This window comes from Microcebus murinus, chromosome 17 (assembly GCF_040939455.1).
Source record: "Microcebus murinus isolate Inina chromosome 17, M.murinus_Inina_mat1.0, whole genome shotgun sequence".
Taxonomy (NCBI): Eukaryota; Metazoa; Chordata; class Mammalia; order Primates; family Cheirogaleidae; genus Microcebus; species Microcebus murinus.
The window spans coordinates 43,251,096-43,273,261 of NC_134120.1; the positions used below are offsets into that span (position 1 = coordinate 43,251,096).

General features: G+C 36.4%; 1 protein-coding gene across 3 annotated transcripts in view; it reads left to right on the forward strand.

The window, feature by feature from the left end:
- The window catches only part of ZNF521 (zinc finger protein 521), a 268,923-nt gene that overhangs the window by 225,119 nt on the left and 21,638 nt on the right, over nucleotides 1–22,166 (forward strand). For all 3 annotated transcript variants that reach the window (XM_012746080.3, XM_012746077.2, XM_075993582.1), the window contains 2 exons: nucleotides 14,723–14,854; nucleotides 17,167–17,282. In XM_012746080.3, coding sequence (XP_012601534.1) covers nucleotides 14,723–14,854; nucleotides 17,167–17,282 — 248 coding nt within the window. The remainder of the gene's footprint in view (nucleotides 1–14,722; nucleotides 14,855–17,166; nucleotides 17,283–22,166) is intronic.

Below are 22,166 nucleotides of genomic sequence, written 5' to 3' on the forward strand. Positions count from 1 at the left end.
CCCTGTGACATAGGTACTTGATACCCCCATGTTGTAGATGATTTGACCAATGCAAGGATAAAAACCCATGTAAGATGGCACAGCTTGTTAGAGCCATGGCTGGGCGTCCCACCCACTGAGTGATTCCAAAGTCTGAATCCTTAGAACTACTCCACCATGTTACACAGGGAGAAAGACTTTGGGGATAGCACTCGTGATGATTTTTGTAAATACTGTCTCTTCTACACACTACAGTGTAAGTGAGTTTACACTACAGTGGAGGTCAGTGTTTGTCAACATGCCAGGCCTACTAAGTGCATGTCGTGTCTACTGGGAATTTCCCCCTGCTGTGGAAGTCACTTCTGCGACATTGGGAAGGATGACAGATTATCAAACTGGACTCAGTAGTAATGGTCGACTTACTATAAGAGCTCAACCCCTACATTGGAATAAGAGGATTTTTTTAAATACATATTAAAAAAAGATTGAGTGGTTGACCATTCAATTTCTGAGCATTCACTGGAAATTAATATTTAAGCAATACGCAAGGGCTTAATTGCATTTGTGACCTGCTTTCTTGTATGTTTGGGAGGGTGGAGATGAAAATGGAGAACACACAGTAGATGCATTTTACTGCCAGAGTAGAACTTTACAGTCGTACCAGGGGACCTTTTGGTAATGTTTGTAATGTGCTGCTATTGTGATTTAGGAAAGAAAAATGCTACTGCTGGGCTTTATTTTCAGCTGATTTTTTTTAAACATCAATTAATGCAATCAAATGTAGTACAGGGAAATCTAACTTTTTATTTACATTTCTGGGGGCCGGGGAGGGTTTGTTTGTTTTTGTTAACTCCAATCATTTGAGCTGTACAGTATATAGTTTTCTTAGTATTTTCCAAATCAACTCAGTAAGTGATATTTAACAGTCTATGTGAAACTCTCCACATGAGGAAGAGAAAACAGCCCTGTAACTGGTACCATTTGTTGGGAAACAAATGATTCTGCCTTGTCTCACACAGTTTGAAAATAATGACTTCTTTTTTTTTGGATTTTAAAACCAGATTTTGTTAATAAAATGAATCATATCATTTTACCCAAAACAGCAAAATTGAAATATGTTAGTCTTCATGAATTAGTCAGATTTTTGAATGCCAAGTTTGGGGACTGAATCTTGATGAATTTGAAAACAATAATGACAACAACAACGAAAAAGAGTACCATATTTTTGGCCTTCATCCAACCTTAAAAGGGCACTAAAATAAACCATTAAGATAATCAGAAAGGGCTATGCTGAAAGTATATTTTTCTAATTTTTTTCCCTGTTGGTATTCACTGCCTTAACTAAAACACACATTAGCAGCACCAGTTGCTGAATGATCTCCTATCTTCCTGAGCACAGGGACCCAGGAAACTAAGTTATCATCATGATTTAACTAAAAACCTGCTTTGAAATTGAAACTTATTTTTTTCCCCCTAATCTGGATCCTAAAAGCAGATTTGAGCCCGACTCTATCAGTGACTACCTGTGTCACTTCAAGCAACTCAGTGAAGCTCTTTGTAGAGTTTGGGTTACCTGGAACAATCTGTGTTAATTAAGCAGATTAATTGTGAATTCACGTGTACAAACCCACATGCATACATTTTGAAAATTGTAAAAGGTTATATAAGTAGCTATTATATTTATATTTACACTCATCTTCAGGTAGAGATAATAAGAGCAAACTGTACCATTGTAGTAGTCTTAGCAATGATAGGAGTCTTCTTATCATGGGGCCTTCCACAAAAGAAAGAGGCTTGAGTTTGACTTGTGTGGCCACTTCATTCAACATATTGCGCTTAAAAGTTGTGTTGGCCTGAGCACAAAGCATGATGTTTTGCAGTAGATGAGATCATAGTTAGACCTAATCGGGTGAATTAAGGCCATAGTGACTACTTTGATTTGGAATTTCTCTGCTGTTATCATTTTAAGATAGAATTTCTAATATTTGTTTCAATAGAGAGGTGCCCAGATTCCAGGTCCTGTGTGTCACTTGGTTGTATCCTTCCTCTTCCTCCTGCTGTCATTCCTTTTGAAATGGTGTCCAGCTGTGTCACGTGTATCAGGTAGAGGAAGAGGGTTCAGACTGGACCAATGCCAATCTCTCTCTTCATCGGTCACGTGCTCGCCTATTGAGGTAGCCATAGTTATGTCTAATTCTCTGATATTTATTTTATTTTTAATTTCTTGGAAGTAGCTAAGGCCAATATTTAAGTAAGGAAACTTCACTTCCCATTCCAGAGAAAAGAAATTATTTTGTTAGTGGGCATTTTTTTCTAAATATGTTATCTATATGTGCCCAGTTATTGCAATTAACTGAAAATATGATAAAAATATTTATTATTTTCTGCACATTTATGCAATGCCAGTCTGTATTTATCTACTCTTGTTTTTATTAATAATTTCTGAGCTGTCTGTCCTCTAGTATTCAAAGATAAGAGAACGTTCATTGCTGGTTCAGACCATATGTCTACTATTTTATCCAATTATTGCAATTGTACAAAATTATATAAAAATATTCACTTTTCTCCTGATCATCCAAACATAAAAATTTTCATGCTAATCTCTGTCTTTAAGAACACAGTTATTGCTTCTGCTTTTCACAAGCCAAGACATCGCTACAGTTCACTTTCTTTCCTAGACTTTTATGTTTTTCTTTACGAAGAATGAAACTGATAAGTGAGCTAAATATGACTTACTTTCAGAAAGGAAAGAAACCGTATAGTTATAGGTATCCGATTTCTACTTAGGTTGTTTAAGACAGCACTGGAATTCTATGCTTATTGCCTCCCATATCATGCAAGGCAAATAAGAGCCTTTAAATATATAGTGTTAAGGCCATTGATAGACATTTTAGTGACATTATTTCAGTAGATTTCCTTTTATATTAGGAGAGTCATTATCAGCCTTCTTTATCTTGACACAGCATACAATATTTAAATTTTTTAAACAGATCTTGAATGAGCTGGTTCAGGTTTTAGAAAAATTATCATAAATGTAGGGGATTAGAAATTTATTGTGCCCCAAACATCTTTATAATTTGGCACTGTAGACTTAGAAATATTTAATAGCTTTACAAAATGTAACATAAGGAATTATTATCTGAGAAAGAGCTCTCCATAATTGTTATGTCTTGTTCTTCATTTAACTAACAGGTACACTTATTAACTGATTTATGGTTTTAGTTAGGCCCTATTTCACAGTCTTTAGCTTTGGTTTTTGACATACCAAAAGTACTTAGAGACACGTACTTCTTCACCATATTTCAAAACGAAGTAAAAACGAGACAGAAGTCTTTGTTACAACATGACTCTTTTGTCCCTTCTCCCTCCCTCCCTTCCTTCCTTCTTTCTTTCTTCCCTCTCTTCCTTCTTCCCTCCTTCTGTCTTCTCACTGCAGTGGATGACAGCTCTGTCGCTTATGTAGCTCTTGACTGACAGGAAACAACAGAAGAAAGGAGAGATGAGTATGATTCATTGGTATGCCGGTAACATCTTGGCTTTGGCATATAGTGTCTAAATGTGCTGGTGTATCCAGAATGATGCCCAAGAGAGACAAGTAGGTTAGGAACATATTGAGCTAACCTATTTTCAATACATGAGTATGGGGTTACCTTTTTAGTAAGCCACACACCTGGGATTGTGCATGCATTCTAATTTTCTTCCCAAACACTCAATTTAGTACCAAATCAAGGAATGATCCAGGTACTTAAAGAAGTATAGTTAGCTATAGGCAGAATAGAATTAAGAAATCAGTCTTTGTTTCTGAATAATTATAATTCCATAAAGGAGCTTTCAAGGCCAGCCTCCACAGGGTTTTCAGTGACCATTTAACCAACTCATTGGGTTATTGCCATGGACAGAAAACAACAGCAGCCACTACCCCACAAGCTGTATAATCAGGAATGTTTCTTTTCGTCCATCAAGAGATCTAGAGTAGAATGATGCTTACTATAGGCTGGGAAGGGTAGTGGGGAGTGGGGGATAAAGTGGGGCTGATTAATGGGTGCAAAAATATAATTTGATTTGACAGTATTTGATAACACAACAAAGTGACTATAATCAACAGTAAGTTAGAGTATACTTTAAAATAACTAAAAGAGTGGAGTTGGAATGTTTCTAACACAAAGAAATGTTAAATGCCTGAGGTGATGGATATCCCAGGATGGATATCCAAATCAGGATATCCCTGATTTGATTAATTGCCATTATATGCCTGTATTAAAACATCACATGTACTCTGTAAAGATATGCAACTATTATGTACCCATAATAATTAAAAATAAGAGATCTAGAAAACAATGACTTTTGTTTTGTTTAATTGACAAATTATTGAACTGAAGAGGGAGGACATATTGTTTTCAAGTGAGGGTTGAGTAGGACAGTATAGTCTTGAATTTAGGAAGCCTGAATTCTGGTGCTGGCAGTGACCACTTTTCAGTCCTGGGCATGTTAGTTATTATAATATCTCTGCTCTCAATTTTCTCAACTTTTAAACAAGTCCATAGTTAGATTATTTCCAAAGCTTTTTCTAACCTTTATCATCTAATGTTCCGGCCTTTAGCCAAATATATAATGTCAACCCTTTCTTTTTTCCTACACTGTCCTAGTTTTTATCACTTCTCCCTTTTATAAAAAAAAAAAAAAAGCAAAATGTTCTGAGATCTTTGAAAAGAACTGAGCCAACAAATACAGTGTTGTGAGATATTTATTAGAATATTTTTTAGTAAAAGGATAATGCCAAAGAGTGGTCAGCCAACTCTCCTGTGCCTTCACAATCATGTTTCCCATATCACATTTCTGATTTCCCTGAGCACTGGGAATGTTATTTGTTTTTGGAGGGATGTTAATCACTTCATGGTAGTTTTATGTCATCCTCTATTTTTCTTCAAGCCTAAAAGCTTTATCTAAAATATAGTTTGGAAGAAGGTACTGTACATGGATTCACATGCTTTATGTTTCTTTTTCTTTTAAGTGTATTGTTGCAGTATTTTCCATTGCTAATATATTTTGACACCTTATAGTTGTAACCTGCTGTTCTCTTTAATTGCTTATTGTTATTAATTATATAGTGGTAACGTAGTTGGCTGCTTGAGCCACTTGGCTGTAAAGAAATTCATTTATCATTATTGCTGTTGGAGCTACAGAAAATTGCCAGCATTCTATCCAGAGATGAATGTTTTTGAGCTCACATCCAGTCAAATTTTGAACATGGGTCAAGTCTTTAAGTGCTTTCTCTCTGCTGCTACCCTTTGCTTCTTTGAGTCTGTGCTTTGAGTCCCTTCATTGTCTCTCATCTTTTGTTCCATTCCTTGATTTGCTGTCCTTTCAGCGAAGTTTCTATATTGTTCTCAGCATTCCCTTTGGTGACCTGTCCAAAGAACAGCCTTTCTTTCTTCCTCATATTCTTAACTATAAATTTTCTTTTTTAGAATTTATTTATAATAAGATTCTGGCCTTTACAACTACATTACATGCACATTTCATTTTAAATCATTAATGCTGATTGGACATTGTCTTAAACCCTGCCTTTCTGTGAAAGTAATCATGATGCCCTTAAGAACAACTATAAATCCCTTCCATCCACTCTATAAATAATCAGATATATGTATTATATTCCCAAATTGGAAAATTGCCAGTATACTGAATGACTGAATGAATGAATGATGTTATATATGCAAACATGGGAATGTGTATTTACACACATCCAGCTATTTACTGATATCTGTAGTTTCTTTAAATCTGGGCCTAATTTAGAATACATGACCCCACAGCTGCCTGTGCCACAGAACAGCCAGGCCAGGGTGCTCCTCTGCCTTCTGGCAGCATGACATTAAATTCACACTAGTTAAGCCAACTTAAATTGAGCCTCCTTGAACCTTCCTAAATAAAACTAGTGGCCTTAATTACAATCAGGCAATTTAAAGGTTATGGAGCTCTAACTAGTACTGCAGTATATCACTTTAATAATGCACAGGAAAATTTCTCTAAGGGGTGGCATCGTTTGATTAGAAGAATTCAAGTTTCACAGCACATTTCCAATAAACTGTTTTTAGAAATCTTATTGCATTTATTGTGCCATTACCTTTTTTTTTTTTCTAATCTTCAAGGCCAAGTTTCTAAGGTCACACCAATAGAACAATAAAAATGTGACTCATTTGCAAATAACGTGCAGTATTGTGCTTTTCACATTGCTGCTTAATGGCTTCCCTAGTATTGCCAGAAAGTGAAAAGGAGAAAGATAAAGTCCCTTGGAAATTGAAGCAATTCTTGGCCCCCTTAATATCCTCATGTGCCATTGCAGATATGACTTGTGCTTTTGTGGTGAACTCTGATTCTAAACACCACAATTTAAGAGAGAAGTTGTCATCTTTGCAATAAGTAATCAATAATATAGTTTCTTAGAAAGATAATTAGCTGTGAAAATGCCCAACTAGCTGCTTGTCTTAAACCTGTGGGCACTCAGAACCCCATGGTCCTTAAGACCCATAACATTTACAGAAGCTGTTGAACCTCATTCCATTTCTTTTGTTTGTTTGATTTGTATTTTTTCTTTCTTTCTTTTAAATCATCAGCAGTAGCAAGCCATGCTTCCTAGCAAGGATAAACAGTTTTGTAGTGTTTGGAGACTTTCTCCTTCAGATAACTAATGGCTTTATGCCAGGAAGAAGATTAAAAAAAAGAAAAGAAAAGCAAAGGCCCTGACCCTTGCCTTAAACTCAGTACAGCAACAGGAAAACATGCCCGATGAGTGCTATGTCCACTACATGGGGTGGTGCTGGCCCACTGCTGTGCGGAATTAATATTGACTATTGCACTGGCTCACTTCTCAAAGATGTTTTCCCAATAGATTTAACTTTAAAGCAGGTTACATTTAGTTTATGCTACATGAACTATCCTCTTTCAATTGTACTAATTTGTGGGGGTTTTTTTGTGCATGCAGTACCGAAAGGTAAATATATCTGTACTTCCACCAGTGCTGGAAGTCCTAGATGTGAGGGCATTAATAGTAGGTATTTGATATCAAACAAGAGAAATTTTAAGCAAAGAGTGTAACAAATGCATATATCTGACTTAGCCAATTACTTAAAATGATGGAGCTTTGTAATGTAAGAATAGAAACTATTAAGAAAAATTGTTTATAGGTCACGGATGTATGATATAGAGACTTCTGTACGATTTGAGACAACTAAAAGGCAATTACCCCTTCTTTCATATGGTACTCTTTTTGTATTTCAGATCTAAAATACATAGTAATATTTTTATTCCTGAAAGAAGGGATGAGTTTTGACTCGTCAGTCTCTTGCCAGAGATAAATTGGCAAATTAGACAAAGTATGTTAATGCTTTATTTGTCGGAGCATTTTAATCTAATTTCAGAGAAGAATGAAGCCAAGAACTGTAAGGTATATTTAGTTCATCCACTATGTTATATGCACAGGGTTTAAATACACAAGAGGATGGAGCAAACTTTTGAAACTCAACTGACAAACAATAAATACTGTTTTATTGTCAGTCTTGGCATTTGGTTCTGATGAAATTAGATGTAGGGTTAGCTAAGTATGCATTTCCCATAAATTCAGTAGATATCTATTGAGTCCCAGCTATGAGCCATGCCCTGTTCTAGGTTCTTGGAATATATCAATGAACATGACATACAAATACCTTTTCCCTCCTGAAACTTGCACTGTGGCAAGAATTGGTGAATAAACCCAAACTTATATCTCGACTCTTTCTTGGTATCAACATGTCCTGGGCTGTCACCCACCACACTTTATAGGCAAGGAAAAAGCTGAAATGCATTGCTAAATTGAAAACATGCTATTTCCAATCATATCATCCATCTAATCAGTTATATGAAATGGAAGTAAATGTTTTATACTCGTCTTTGCGTGCTCACAAACTTTCTGTTAAGACAGAGAACAGAATGGCACCAAAGGTGAGGTGGTAAAATATTTTTTGGAAGAAAAATCTTTACTTTTTTCTCTTGAAGTGAGTATAAACAAGGAGGAAATCACCTATTTAAGTAAACTGGATGCTTCTCAGTGGGACACAGTGGCATATACTGAAGTCAAAGCCTTATACAAGAAGCTAATTTTTTTAAAAGAAGTAATTCTAATTTCTAGACCTGGAGGATGTATTTCAGACTTAGTTGGTCTCAATTCTCACTTCACCCTTAACCCTACTCTTGCCTTTTTCAGGGCTAATGGTACATTTACTAACAAACATGTACTACTTTCTTCTTTTCTTGGTTACAAATGTCTTTTCTTGGGATGGGGAGGGGATGATTCAAAGTGATTTTATCAGTGCCCTTCCAAACACTGATTTTGTTTGTTTTTTTTTTATTGAAAATATTTGAGGGCGAAATTTTTACCTTTCAAGCTATTTGCTGGCACTATGTTTTCTCTGAGACTTCAGCTGTGGGGTGCATGTTTAGATTTGGAAGATGGAAAAGAAAAGAAAGAACTGGAGGCACCAATATACTGGTCAGCTTTGAAAGGTATCTTAGTCTATGTGCTTATCCCTGTCCCCCACTTGTACCAAAATGCCACTGCTGGGTCCCCGCAGCTGGAGGGAAGCCACCTTTTTGGTGGGTCGTTTGTTTTATTGTTTGTTGTTTGAACAACAGTTCCATATTTTCTCCTACATGAGAATATTCTAATAAGTACTTCACACAACCTATGATAATAGCCAAGGAATTGGACGATATTGCATCTCAGAGCATCTAAAATCCCACTGCCTGCCTCTCCTATCCCTACCCACCTGGACCTCCTGCTAGTTTCCAAGCTGCTGATGTTTATGGGGCTCTAGGCAGCCCCTGGGCTCTTTAAAATCTGCTGGGTACCATGCAGCCTCCCTCAGTTGAATCATTTCCTGCTCCAACCCTGCTGATAGTGAGAAGTTCAAGACAGGAAATAACAGTGTCAATAGCAGTGGCTTTGCTTCTAAAGTCCAAAAGCATTGTAGTCTTTAGGCTATTGGCCAAAACCAGGCAGTAACTGAGTTAAACGTAGGCTTGCAACTTGTAGTGAGTCTCGCCCAGGCACCCAGGATGTGAATCATTTGACTTTTCTTGAGATTAGGTGCCTTGTGCCTGGAAAAGCAAAGGCTAGGCACCTGCGCCCACTTCCCCATGTTCCCAGCGCCCTTTCCCTCTTATTGTCAGAGCCTTATGCTCGTATCTCATGTTGCTGTCTCATGTGACATAGAATTCCTGACAGTGGCAGACATTCGCCTATCACCAGTGAGAAGACTCCGAGAAGTGTCAGTCTTCAGGCAACATTCATTTTCATGTTACATTGTTCAAGAAAATAAGGGCACAACTTTTAAAACTGGTATTAAAAAAAGAAAAAAAGGTTCACACAATATTCAGTACTCTCAAGTTCTGCCTTACTTTGGGGGCTTAATGACTAATCTGCTGGCAGACTTTGAAGCCTAAGTAATATTCTCCATTGCCAAATTAGCACCTCGGCGTGTTTACGTTACAGTTGTGAAATATGTGCAGTATATAATACAACAAATTATCATGGCCGAGTGCTGTGGACCTAGAAAGAATGCGATGTCTGTGTGCTTGGCAAATTACAGTACAGTCTGCCTATTTTTCTACTCCAGGTTTCTAGGGTGAGCCAACGTAGCCGAGGGGTGAGTTTTGTCATGTACGGCTTTTCTTTGTTACTCCTCAGACCCGTGGCTTATAAATGTGTGCTTGGAAATTAACCCAGGGAAGAGGAGAAGCAAAGTAAAGGGGGAGCGAGGGGGAGGGAATTGGTTTAGGGCATCATTTTCTTGGATTTAAAAAAATATATATAAGGATATAACGGTACACACACTCCAAGTGGAAAAATTACAACTGCGGGGCATTTGATTCCTCTGTCTGGATTCCGAGGGCAGAGTTTACTCCCACTCAGATCAGAGCTTTTAAGTATGGCCCCTGCCACATGATACTATACCAGGAGGGGTTTATATCCGTGGACTTTAGCCTATAGATTTATGCAGTGGACGAGGCTGCAGGACCCTTCTGGCCAGTCTCCAGGGTAAATGGGAGAAGGAGCTCTACTTATAAACCGTTACAAATTGGTCCTCAGTAATGGCTGTAGTGTTGATCAGGCGATGTAAGGGGGCCCCCGGTGATTCCTGGGATAACAGCTGCATGTAAGTCAACTACTGAACATTTGCTTGTAGCTGCTCTAGATTTTTGTTTTTATTGAAGGAAAAGGAGTATAAACATGGGACACACAGTCTGGAGGCTGCTTAAAGGGTTTCTCTTGTTTAAAGTTTATATTGAAATGTCAGTGTCTTGTGTTAAACTAACAATTGCCACATTGGAGCTCATAACTCAAAATTGTTCTTGAGTATCCGAAAGGTAACTAGCATTTCTCCTGTTATAAAACTGGCTGATGAATACTTACATTAAGTCCAGCTTTTACACATTGGAGGGATAGAAGTTATCATTTGCCTCGGAAGTGGTTTTGGACAAGCAGGTTGTTTTCTTAGAGCACAAAATTTTGTAAATGATTATCACGTTTCCCACTTAAGTCAGTGAGGTTGTACTCCAATTATGTATGCAGACTCTCTCCTTTGAAACATTTAATATTGGAGTAAATATTTACATTAGCATCAGTCTCTTTTATGTAGACTTGATTCCTGTTTACATTTATGTTCACACTTAAATGAAGATTAACAAATGGAAATAATTATTTTAGCTGAGATTTCTATACATGTGAAATTATTTCTCAATGATGCTCAAGCCACCTTTGGTCATGCCTTGCAGTGGGTGACCAGGGCAGGAAGTTGCTGACCTCCAGCATGTCTTTGGTGGGGAGGGTCCCACTCTGACATTGGACCCACATTGCTGGGCACCTGCACACACCCTCGGTATCCAACAGAGTAGGGTGTTCTGTGTTTTCCAGAAAGATACAGGCTTATACTGAAAGCTCCCTATTCTCATTCACCTGTCTAATTCACACTCTGTTTCTTTCTCCCTTTCCTTGTGCTGATTTCTGTTCTCACACATATTTGGCTAGAACACTTTTAAGTCTAATGTGCAAAACTGGAGTTTTCCTATACTCTGTAATATTGTGCATTTCCTATCTAACTTTTTGGCTATCAAAATTTTAGTGTTGTAATCGATCTTTATTAATAGGTTTTTTTTTTCTCTGTCTCTCTTTTAATTTCAAAGTAACCTACAAAGACAAATTGCACTCATTGTAGAAAATCTGGAGAATATAGATAAGCAAAAAGAAGAAGAAAAATCTAGAAGTTTCATCCGAAGATCCCATCTATAATTCTTAATTAAAAAATAGGGCTGTACTAGCCTATTATATCCTTAATGGAATATTGTAATGGTTATTAAATCAATTGACTCTGAATTTCTTTTTAATAAATGAGTCAGGCTGTATTATCCAATTACTGTCAGCTGCTACCTTTCCAGAGAGCAGAAATGGTTATTTTGATTGAATTTTTTAAGCTTTTTGGCACCTTTAGGAAGAAGAGGGGGAGAGAAGCAAGGTGCAGGTTGTGGTTTCATGGGCAAAATCCTGAACCTAAGCCTTACGGTCACCTGAAATTGCAGGTGTTATGAGTGTCACATCAAGAACACCGGCTTTAAATTAAAACAACAGTTACCCTTGACTGTTTTGCCTTATACCAGATAGGAAGAAGAAAGGAGAGAGGCTCAGTTTTGAAAAGAAATGGCGCTTAACTCAGCCAGATCCTCCCAGTACTAAAGGTTTTCAGAAATTCTTTGAAAATTAAGATGCCACTCTTAGCCACATAAAGATCAATCTGGAATGTATGAGAATGGAGTTAAACAAAGACTCTGAATGAGCATAAACTTTTGAAATGCCTATTATAAATCAATTTTATTTGTTTTCTATTACTATCTATACTCTCCTATACAAACCAAATTATATTACCCAGTTGTAAAAATGTTTGGGGTCGCTCTATCTCTCTTTCTCATTATCCATGTGACCTTGGGGTAATAAGCAAGTGTGAGGATGGGAAAAAGGGACAGGGAAGTGAACAAAGGCGGGAGAAATGGATGGGTGTGTTCACCGTCTGCCTTAGAACATATCGACTTTTGCTTATCTTATCATTTGCTGTGTAACAATTCAGATACATTTTCTCTCCTACTGAAATAACTAGACCAGTTTATTGGAAAAGACCTCGCTGTATAACTTACAAATAAAAGGCAGGTAGAACTTCCAATATTTTTTGAACATTACAATGTGCTTTTAAGCTGTAAAAAGTTCTGAAGATGCTGGATGCTCTTGTTATCATTGCTGTCATTTAGTGCTTTCACAAATAAAGGGTAGAATACGTAAAAAATAAGTCTCCACTAAGGATGTGTAAATACCGTTATGACTGTGTGTCACTGCTTTGCACTTGACTGAATTTGGATTATTTAACATTTGGAGGATGCAATGCCTCTTTTCTTTGGGTAGGAAATAAATAAAAATGGATGAGTATATTTTCCTTGCACTCATACCCATATATCTTATTTATTTTTCCTTCTTTTATTTTTCCAAACAGAACACTCACAGTCAAGAAGATAACATCACATTAAAGAATATCTTAACGTGCATGAGTCACTTTATGTTCATGTGACAATCGTTATCCCCAAGAAAGCCCACTAGGTCTACACATGTTACTTCACAACTATTGCAAGTTTAAAAATTCTGTAATAAATGTATACCAGTTTACATCCACAGACCATATCTTGGTTCTTGTGCAAAACCGATATCATTTTAAAAGGAGATGAAAACCCTCAGTTACCTTCTTACTATTCAAAATAAAGGTATGTAGCATTGAGGAAATAGAAGATTCTTAAATTTGGCAAGTATTTCTGATGATTAACTTGCTGATCCAATTCCCTGTGGGACATAGTGTTTCTTGTATTTCTTAATGTCTAAAATTTGGAAATTTTTTGGTGGCTTTAGAATTAAAAAAAAAAAAGAAAGAAACAGATGAAAAACCCTTGATCTTATATAATCCCTAAAGCTTTTTGTATAACCCCTTGTCATGTCAGTATGCACAATTAAATTCCCTCTTACATAATTATAAATCAAGGAATTTACTGTGCCACCCAAATACAGAGTAGGTTTTTATCTCTTGTGAAATGTAGACAGTACTGGGTGGCTTAATTAGTGCTTTGCTTCTCTTTTTACAAATTCCAATCCTCTGCTTCTAAAGACTCATACTTGTGTAAGAAGAAAGATTAGGAATACAAATAGAGTGATTTTACTCTTAGTTAGCTAATAATAACTCACTTTGTAATTGGGCCTTTGAATTGCCAGCACTATCAACTGGTGAAGGACTTAGACATGCATGTTGTCTTTGAATGAAAGAATATAGCTCTGGAGTACAGACTTGTTAACCCCATAGTGTGACTATGTCTTTCATTCCCCAGACATAGGATGTCTGATAGTGTTCCTTAGTAACATTTTTAATAATTGCAAATCAGAGAATATAAAAGTATAACTTGATAACAAGCCAGGGTAGAGTACAGTCTCCATCTCTTAATAAATAGTCTTGGGACTATCGGGTATAGACGATAGGCCTCAGTGTGTCTGTTAAGATCATAGACCCTGAATCAAGACTGCCTGGATGCAAGTTCTGGCTTCTCCAATTATGAGCCCTTGTAACTCTGAGAAAAGTTACTTAAATTCCCCGGGCCTCATTTTTCTCATCTATAAAATGGGACTAATAGTAGTTTTCCTCCTAGGGTTTTAGTGAGCTTAAATGAGTTCATATCTATAAGCAGTTGAAACAACAGTGTCTGAAACACAGTAAACAGAGAGATTGCAAATGTTAGTGTTCTTATATTTCATTTCTTACAGTTGCACATTGAAATGAATTAGGATAAGCCTTAAATCTTAAATTTCATAAACATTTTATGAGGAAAAAAAGCAACATCAAAATAACAGTTTTTATCTATAACAGACTTTACTTTATATAGTAATCTTATTACATCAAAATAGTTTTCTACCATTTTGTTCCTAAGATATCAAAGAAAAATTCAAGACTAGTCAAAAGTGAGCCTGGAGCTCATAAAAATGCTTTGGAGAAGCACAGGCAGAGTCTGGATCTGGGGGTAAAATTGAAACTGTCTTACAAAGTTAAAGGAGCAACAAACTGGGAACTGGGAAAATATGGGGAACAAGGAGTGCCAAGCAGAGCAAAGAGCACTTATATGGTATGATAAGTATTAATCATATTTCACAATTGGCAGAAATTCTTGGAAATAAAAAGAAAGATTGTATTGATTGAAATACCACTGAAATTATGGTTCAACATAGAAACTTCTAGAACCTTCTAGATAAACCAGAGGAGAGGCTCTGAGGAAGAAGCTATCCACGTCTATGGGTTCTTTATTTTAGCACTTTGGAAATACAGAGCCAACAAAATCACAACAATTAGGTAAAAAGAGCTGTTTCATTATTGAAATACCAATTATACTTTAAAAGCTTGATAAGATGCTTTAGCCCTGAGATAAAACTCTGACTTCTGATTATCTTTGGATTTCAGATTCCAGAAATGTTTTAAATTGATATAAACTCATAAATATTATGAAATAACCAGAAATCATATAACCACATATTTATATTTTGTGATGGAAATAGTTTAGTGTATGCGATTATGGTTAACTCACTGGTCTATTAAAGATACGATGGGTTTCACCATTTCCATTAATGTATTTTCCCTGACAGACGAAGGACTGAACCATGAATGCAAACTCTGCAGCCAGACCTTCGACTCCCCGGCCAAACTCCAGTGCCACCTGATAGAGCACAGCTTCGAAGGGATGGGAGGCACTTTCAAGTGTCCGGTCTGCTTTACAGGTAGGAAGAGCATTTCTAGAAAACTCTAGAGAGTTTCGTGGCCACATCATGTCTTTCCTACCAACGCACACTTCCCACTGCTATGGCCTTTTACAGATATGACTTCAGCTCAATTTGGGGGGAAGCTGTTTGATTTCTGCATATTAGCATTATTGATTGCAGCCTACTTTCAAGGCTCAAATGGGCAGGAAGGTTAACTGTCAGGATGAACAAATGGCATTTCAAGTTCTCTCAGAAGTTTGCACTTTTCCATTTGGAGAACGACATCCATGTTGTGTTCACTTTTTTCCGCTCGGTGTTAAAAGGTTACCAAGGCTAAGGCTGCCTGCACAGAGCTGCTTTTTAATCACAAGACATTCAGCTAAAAGTGCAGCCGGGTTGTCAGCACGTGTCTGCTACTTAAACATGGAGAATTTCATATCATTCTCCACCAGAAATAAAAAGATATTATGAACACTCTGCCCAAATTCTTTTGAACTAGGAAACAGATTAGATGAGGCATTTATTTCCTATGAAATTGGATTTTTCAAGTAGAAGTTGATATAAATTTATGCTCTTTAGAAGAAACTTTTATTCAGTGTTACAACATTAGAGTTTTGGAAAATCCTTTGTGATTATTTTGCATGAGTCTTGGACTCAGTCACCAAACCTCTCAAGGCTATGTTTCCTTTCATTTGTTGGGTGCGGGGGCGGGGGGGGGGGGAGACGAGTGTGTGTGTGTATTCATATTCACAACCTTTATTTGTGAAGGCTTATATATATCCTTCTCTCAAGATTGACTTCTTTGTTTGCAGAGCACAATTTCGAGCATTGATTATTTACCTTCTCTGCTTTCAGCCTATAGATTTCTATTCGGTAATAAAATAAAAAGAGGGGAGCCGTGTTCGTTGCACAGCTAGCACAAATAGTACCTGAGTATGCTGATGGCTTTGCCTTCAGCATCTGCCTGTTTGGAGTTATTCATTCAATAATTCCATCACCCACCCTCCATTCTTCTTTTAGAACTCTTTCTATTCTTCCAAATTTATATTTTTAAAAATATATTGTTGTGTTTTTGCCATCAGTAGTATATATCTTAAGATGCCAAGAGTCTGGGTTCTTTATAAGTCTTCATAAAGGAGGCCTAGGTCATAGGTCCCCTCCTGGTTAAGACCCCTAATAAAATAGTTCTTTCATGTTGTAGCCAGAAGCCTCATAAAATATATTAAGTTCTATGGAGATTAGTTGCAAATCTGTATAAAAACCTTATTTCTTCTTGTTGATGTGGGTACAGAGACAAAAATTCATTAATCATGCACAGTCTGCATTTTGTGTGCAGACAGACCTGAATTGTTTTAGTGTATCTTGAAGTAATTTAGAAATAACAATTAAAAAACAAACCCTTCCAATATAAAGCATGTTAGGTGGGAAAGGAAATCTGAGCAGTTTTTTAAAGTAATGAGAAATGTGATTAAAATGTATGACTCATAAGAACAATATTCTAATATTTTAGGTTGGCTGGCAATTAGAATAATTTTAATGATTAGAGTGGAGTCAAAGTCAAATGCCAACATCTTTAATAAATCCTTTCCCTGCCTATACAGATTAATATTGTAGATGCAAACTTTTTTAGGTCACAGTGCACCAGGCATCCATCAGAAGTCAGTTCTGCCAACCCAAACACTGCCTCTGGCATATACAATTTAATTATTAATAGTATGTCTCCTAGGTAAACTGTTACACAGTCTTAGGGCCTTGTTTTGTAGTCATTAAAATTGAACATGTTTATATTATTGAAACCCTTGCATTCAGTGTGTAGGCTGAGTTGATCTTAAAGTATCCAAAGAGAATTTACCTGCCGTTCTGTTTCACATTTATAGACAGTGCCCCAGAGTAGCTGTGGGATATGATTTTTAGCATTAACACATTTAAATAGAGAACTGTTTGCTAGCTATAACTTTAGGCAAACACAATAAACAGGGTTTTGGCATCTATGATTTCTTAACCTGTGGGTTGCTGAGAAATAGGAGTCATTTCTGTTGAGACAGAGCTGTGCATTTGACAATTTTCAGCTTTATTTTTAAAAGATTTATAGGGAGCAGGGCCTCCATAAACCTTTACTTTGGAGCTGTTTGGGTGGAATTAGGTGCTTGGTAGAGTGCATCTTAACAAAAGCCGGAGACCCAACCATGAGCAAATGTGACTCAGCTCTCCCCAGGTCTCGGGCAGTAAGTCACACCCAGGAGTATGCTCTGTGTGTTTGTGGGGAGTCATCTACTCAGGGCATTTCAGAAACAAGATAACCCCAGCTCACCATTCTTTTATCATTTCAGTATTTGTTCAAGCAAACAAGTTGCAGCAGCATATTTTCTCTGCCCATGGACAAGAAGACAAGATCTATGACTGTACGCAATGTCCACAGAAGTTTTTCTTCCAAACAGAGCTGCAGGTAATGTTCTCATGAGGACTGGGATTGAACTCAGTTGCTATTCTTATAGGAAACAAGGGCATTTTAAATCTGGATTCACAGTCTCACTCACCCTGGGCCACCATGATGCTTTGTGTGTACTGGGGCAAAGGGAAAATTAGAGACTGGATTAATAGACACCAAAGTAATTTTGCCTCTGGCTGCTGTCAATCATAAAAAGAACTAGAACAGACCTATAATTGGACCTTCTGACCCAGTGTGATAGACTTAGGGGTCAGGTTTATTGGACTGTGGGATCATTCACCTCACTTGTCATGACTCATTCTCCCAAATCCTGTTTTATTCATGTTCTGTTCCCACTGGGCTCCAAGCTGGATGGATGTCCAGGTTATTGTTGTCCTGAGGGGCTTAAAATTGGAAAGGAGAAGGAAAGAGAAGAAAGAAGCTATACTCTTGTCCAGTATGTATTTCTGGCATTTAATGGAATAGAAAAATTTTTACTTAACAACAGCCTTATAGTTGAAAATTTTGGCAAACAGAGATGTTGGCTTTAACCTTGAGTGTTCTACTAGCTCAGTGTGTGACAGACCTTGGTCCATGACCTTTCTGAACCTCACTTATGAAGAAATAATAAACAAACTTCACATTTACAGGGCTGTTACAAGGTGAAAATGAAATAAGGGTATGGATTTGAGATATAAACTCTAAAACATAAATGCTTGGTTATTTTGGTTATTCTTAGCCATAGACTGGTAGTTAAAAATAAAGTTAGAGACCTGTATTCTATTCCAGAAATGTCACTTCTCATAAAAGGAAAACAACTCTTTTTTTTGTTCTATTACTTTACCTGGAAAATGGATGTAATGTTTTATTCTCATTTTTCTGATGAAATGATAACATGCTCTTGGCTAAACATGCTAAAAATAACATGCTCTTGGTTAGCTCTCATTGGTTCCTAGGGAGGAGAATAGAGTTAAACCCAAAATTATTTTGTTATTATGAGCATTATTATTAACAATAAAGTTATCTAGCCTAAAATGGGGAGTGCAGATCATTTTTGTATGGAGCCCCTGAAGTATCAAAAAAGACCAACTGGTCCAATCAGGTGATCTGATAGAGGCAAGACTAGGAGACTCAGAGCCCACCTCCTCCTCAGTCTCCCATCCCACCCTGTGCCCTGGGGCAGCTTTGTGCCTCCTTGGGCTCTGGTGAAACCAGATTTATGCAAATTGTGTGTCAAAATAAGGAATTTATAGTTCATCACCTCAGTTATCATTCTGTAAGTGAATAAATAGCAAGTTAAGGAGATAAAATGAAAAATACATGAAAGAATGAGTAAGCCCAGTTGATGGTCATAATGTGTCAGTGGGCCAAAATTAAAGTTGCTATTTTACCTTTTGTCACTTCTAAGAACTGTGTTCTGTCACATCTGTTTGTGAATTGAATATAGAAGACAGGCCAAGTTAGACCATTGTTTAAAAGTACATCTTGTTATAATCTAAATTTCTGCCTTAAAAATATTATATTCTTATTACAAGGGGTATCAACGATTAAATCATTTTGGTTTTATGAATCTGTAAAGGATGTGGTCGATACACCTAGTGATGTTGTTAATTAGTATGTAAACTGTGAAGCAGAATTAAGTAATAGTTTAAAATCAAAGTGGTAGAGATTCTGTAAAGACTGATACCTAGCTAATGTTTTTGGAAAAAAAGAAATGTTTGCAACAAGCTTCCACTATTGTACTGAATTAGTAGATTCTAACCTGATAGTACCTTCAATGTATTTCATTAAAAGAACCCAACACTCACATTGGTGGCCTCTGGCCCATTGTAGGGCAGACGAAATTAAGCAATTAAACACATCCCTCACAATTCCAGTTTCTTTTATGATGTATTTTAGGGTTTCATGGAACCTACAGTTTTCACTCTTTTCTACAATGAGTATAGACCAGTGATTCTCAAACACTTTGATCTCATGATGCCTGTACATTCTTAGAATTTGAGGACCACAACGGGGTTTGGTTTATGTGAGTTGCTATCTATCAATATTTTCCATATTAGAAGTCAAAACTGAGAAATCTATTAAACACAAGAATACAAGCACGCATTCCACTAGCTTAGCTGTCAGAGAAGTTATGTCACCACAGATCAAGTAGCCTCTAGAAAACTCCACTGTACCCTCTTGAGATACTAAGAGTATAAAGGGCAAATAATATCTGATATTATTATGAAAATAGTTGTGACTTTATAGACCTCCTAAAAGTGTCTTGGAGACCACAGAGATCCCTGCGCCATACTTTGAGAACTGCTAGTATAGAAGTTTTAGTACAGAACACACAAATCTTCTTGAGTCTTTGTGACCTTAAGAAGTCAAACATCACTCGTAACATTTCTGACTCATTCATTCAACTTGCGATATAGATCCAGACAAGACTTATTCTTTAATCCAAAACTGTGAGCCTTATTTTTCCAATCCTACAACCCTAAATAATATATGTTTGATCTTGGTGTGAATATTCAGGCTTAATATATGTATCATTCTTTTAGATAAGAACAGTATTTAGGGTTAGTATGTAATCATTATTATGAATCTGAGATGAAATATTGACTCCAAAGTCAATATTTCACAAAGCCATAACCCATAGTCACTGGAATATCTGTGTAGGTCTATTTTCTAAAATCCCAAGTAATAGCAGTGGCTTTAGTTTCGACACATTAAGAAAAATGAATCAGAGTTTACTTTTTCCAATTTTGAAAATGTTTTTATTTTTATGTTTTAACCTTAGGGGTTCATGGTCTTGTGCATTTGCTTTCATTACTCAAATTGCTTTTACACCAATGCTTAGAAGATGGAATTAATGTAACTTTTAAATATTGATTTCTTTTATTTTCTGTATAGAAAATGGGGATGGTAAGTATACAGAAGCCAGGATACAGTTTTGTTAAATCAACTAAAATTAAGGTGACAATAGAAAATAAGATCTGTAACAAAAACAATAACAACAGAGTAGAAAAATGAAGCCATTTTATAGCCCGTGGTAGTTCATGCGTTAGTATGCAAAATAAATACAAATTTTAAACCACTTGAACTCATATACTTTTTTATGCCAGTAAAGTTCAGAAAGAAGATGGACTTGTCACAAGAGACTATAAAACTAAATGTCCAAGAACTGAAAAACCAAAATCTTATTTGAAACTTTAAAGCATACAATTTATTTGGCTCTCATATCAGGGTGAGAATAATAAGGCAAATTTAGGATAAGCATCCAGAATTGCCCAACAATATCACTATGGATATCTTTTAAAGGTACATAAATTATTTCATGACTTAATAAGTAATTTATATTTCTTTCACTGTTTATACCCAGTTAAAAACATGGAGCTTTGTTTTGTGGATATAAGTGCTTTATGTGTGTGTGTGTGTGTGTGTGTGTGTATATATATGTATATATATATATATGCACGTATATATATATGCACATATATATTTATACATATATAAATATATATTTTTAGAAAAAGAGAGAGAGAAGCTAATATTTACATCCACCATATATATGTGTGGGGGTGTATATGTGTATACATGTATGTATATATGTATGTATATACACATATCTATGGTGGTGTGTTACTTTCATTCACATTGCCTATGAAGCGAGTTGGAATTCAGATAATTCTTCATCATACACTGTTCATCTTTAGGAGATTAAGCACTCGGGCACCATTCTTTCAATATTACAGACCATAGCTCCTTTTAGATTTAGGCCAGCTGAAGCCTCTGTCTCAGTGAACACACCTTTCACCAGTGTAGAAGCTGTGTTCTTCCCACAAGCCCTAAACCTTGCTGACCAAAAGTTCTAGATTCCAGTATGTGTGTGTGTATATATATATATATATATATATGTATATATATATATATATATATATATACACATATATATGTATATATTTCACATACTGGAATCTAGATTTTTTATGTATATATAAAATTCTTAGCAAGATATGGTCTTTTCCTTTTGGTAGAGTTTTCTCCCATTTTCGCACGAAATCCTAATATACTTCAAAGGCCACCTAGCGTGCTGGTAGGAGGGGAGATGTGCTTTGGAATAAGAGTCCATTATTTGAACTAAATGAACATCATATTATTTTTAAAGTGAATGAATATGTTCAATGTTTCACATGTTTTTCTTAATAGACCTCAAAATTTTTCAGCAGAACTTAAGGAAGCTGCTCTGAGAGAGGATGGTTGTGGTCCAAGAATAACATCCCACAATGCATATTTGTATCCAGAGTGGTTTATGCAGGTGTGAGCAAGTGGTGTGTTTGTAAAAGTCCTGTTGAATAGGCCATGTTCTTTCGCTACACTAATTGCTGTTTAATTGGTGCCTGTAGAAAAGCTTCCATTGGATGGCAGTGTTCAAATCATCCTCTTCCCAATGTGTCCACATAGAAAATTCCGTGTCAGATCATGTTATGAATTTAATGGAGATTGAGAGAATTTTTGCAGTGGGGATAGAGGGAGATGAACTTTAGGCTCTGAGATTCTGATATTTCAATCAATTTCAAATCAAAGACTATTTTGATACCCAGCCCTTCCTTTTATTAAGTCATGAATATAGTGTTTCCCACATTCAAAATACAGCAGTCATTTGACATTCTGAGTGATAAACCAGGACTTTCAGAAGTCACTAAGGTTGACATATGTAATTGTCCCTATAGCTGTTTGATTTTCTTCTCAAATCACTTTTCCATGAAGTCACCCAATTTCGATGCATGTTTTTCGCACCACAGTTTAACTGGTGCTTGGTTTTTATGGTCTTATTGCTGAAGGAGAAATGAATTACTGCGTATGGGATAGGACAGAGAAGACAACAATACAACATCAAAACGAAGCTACTGAGTG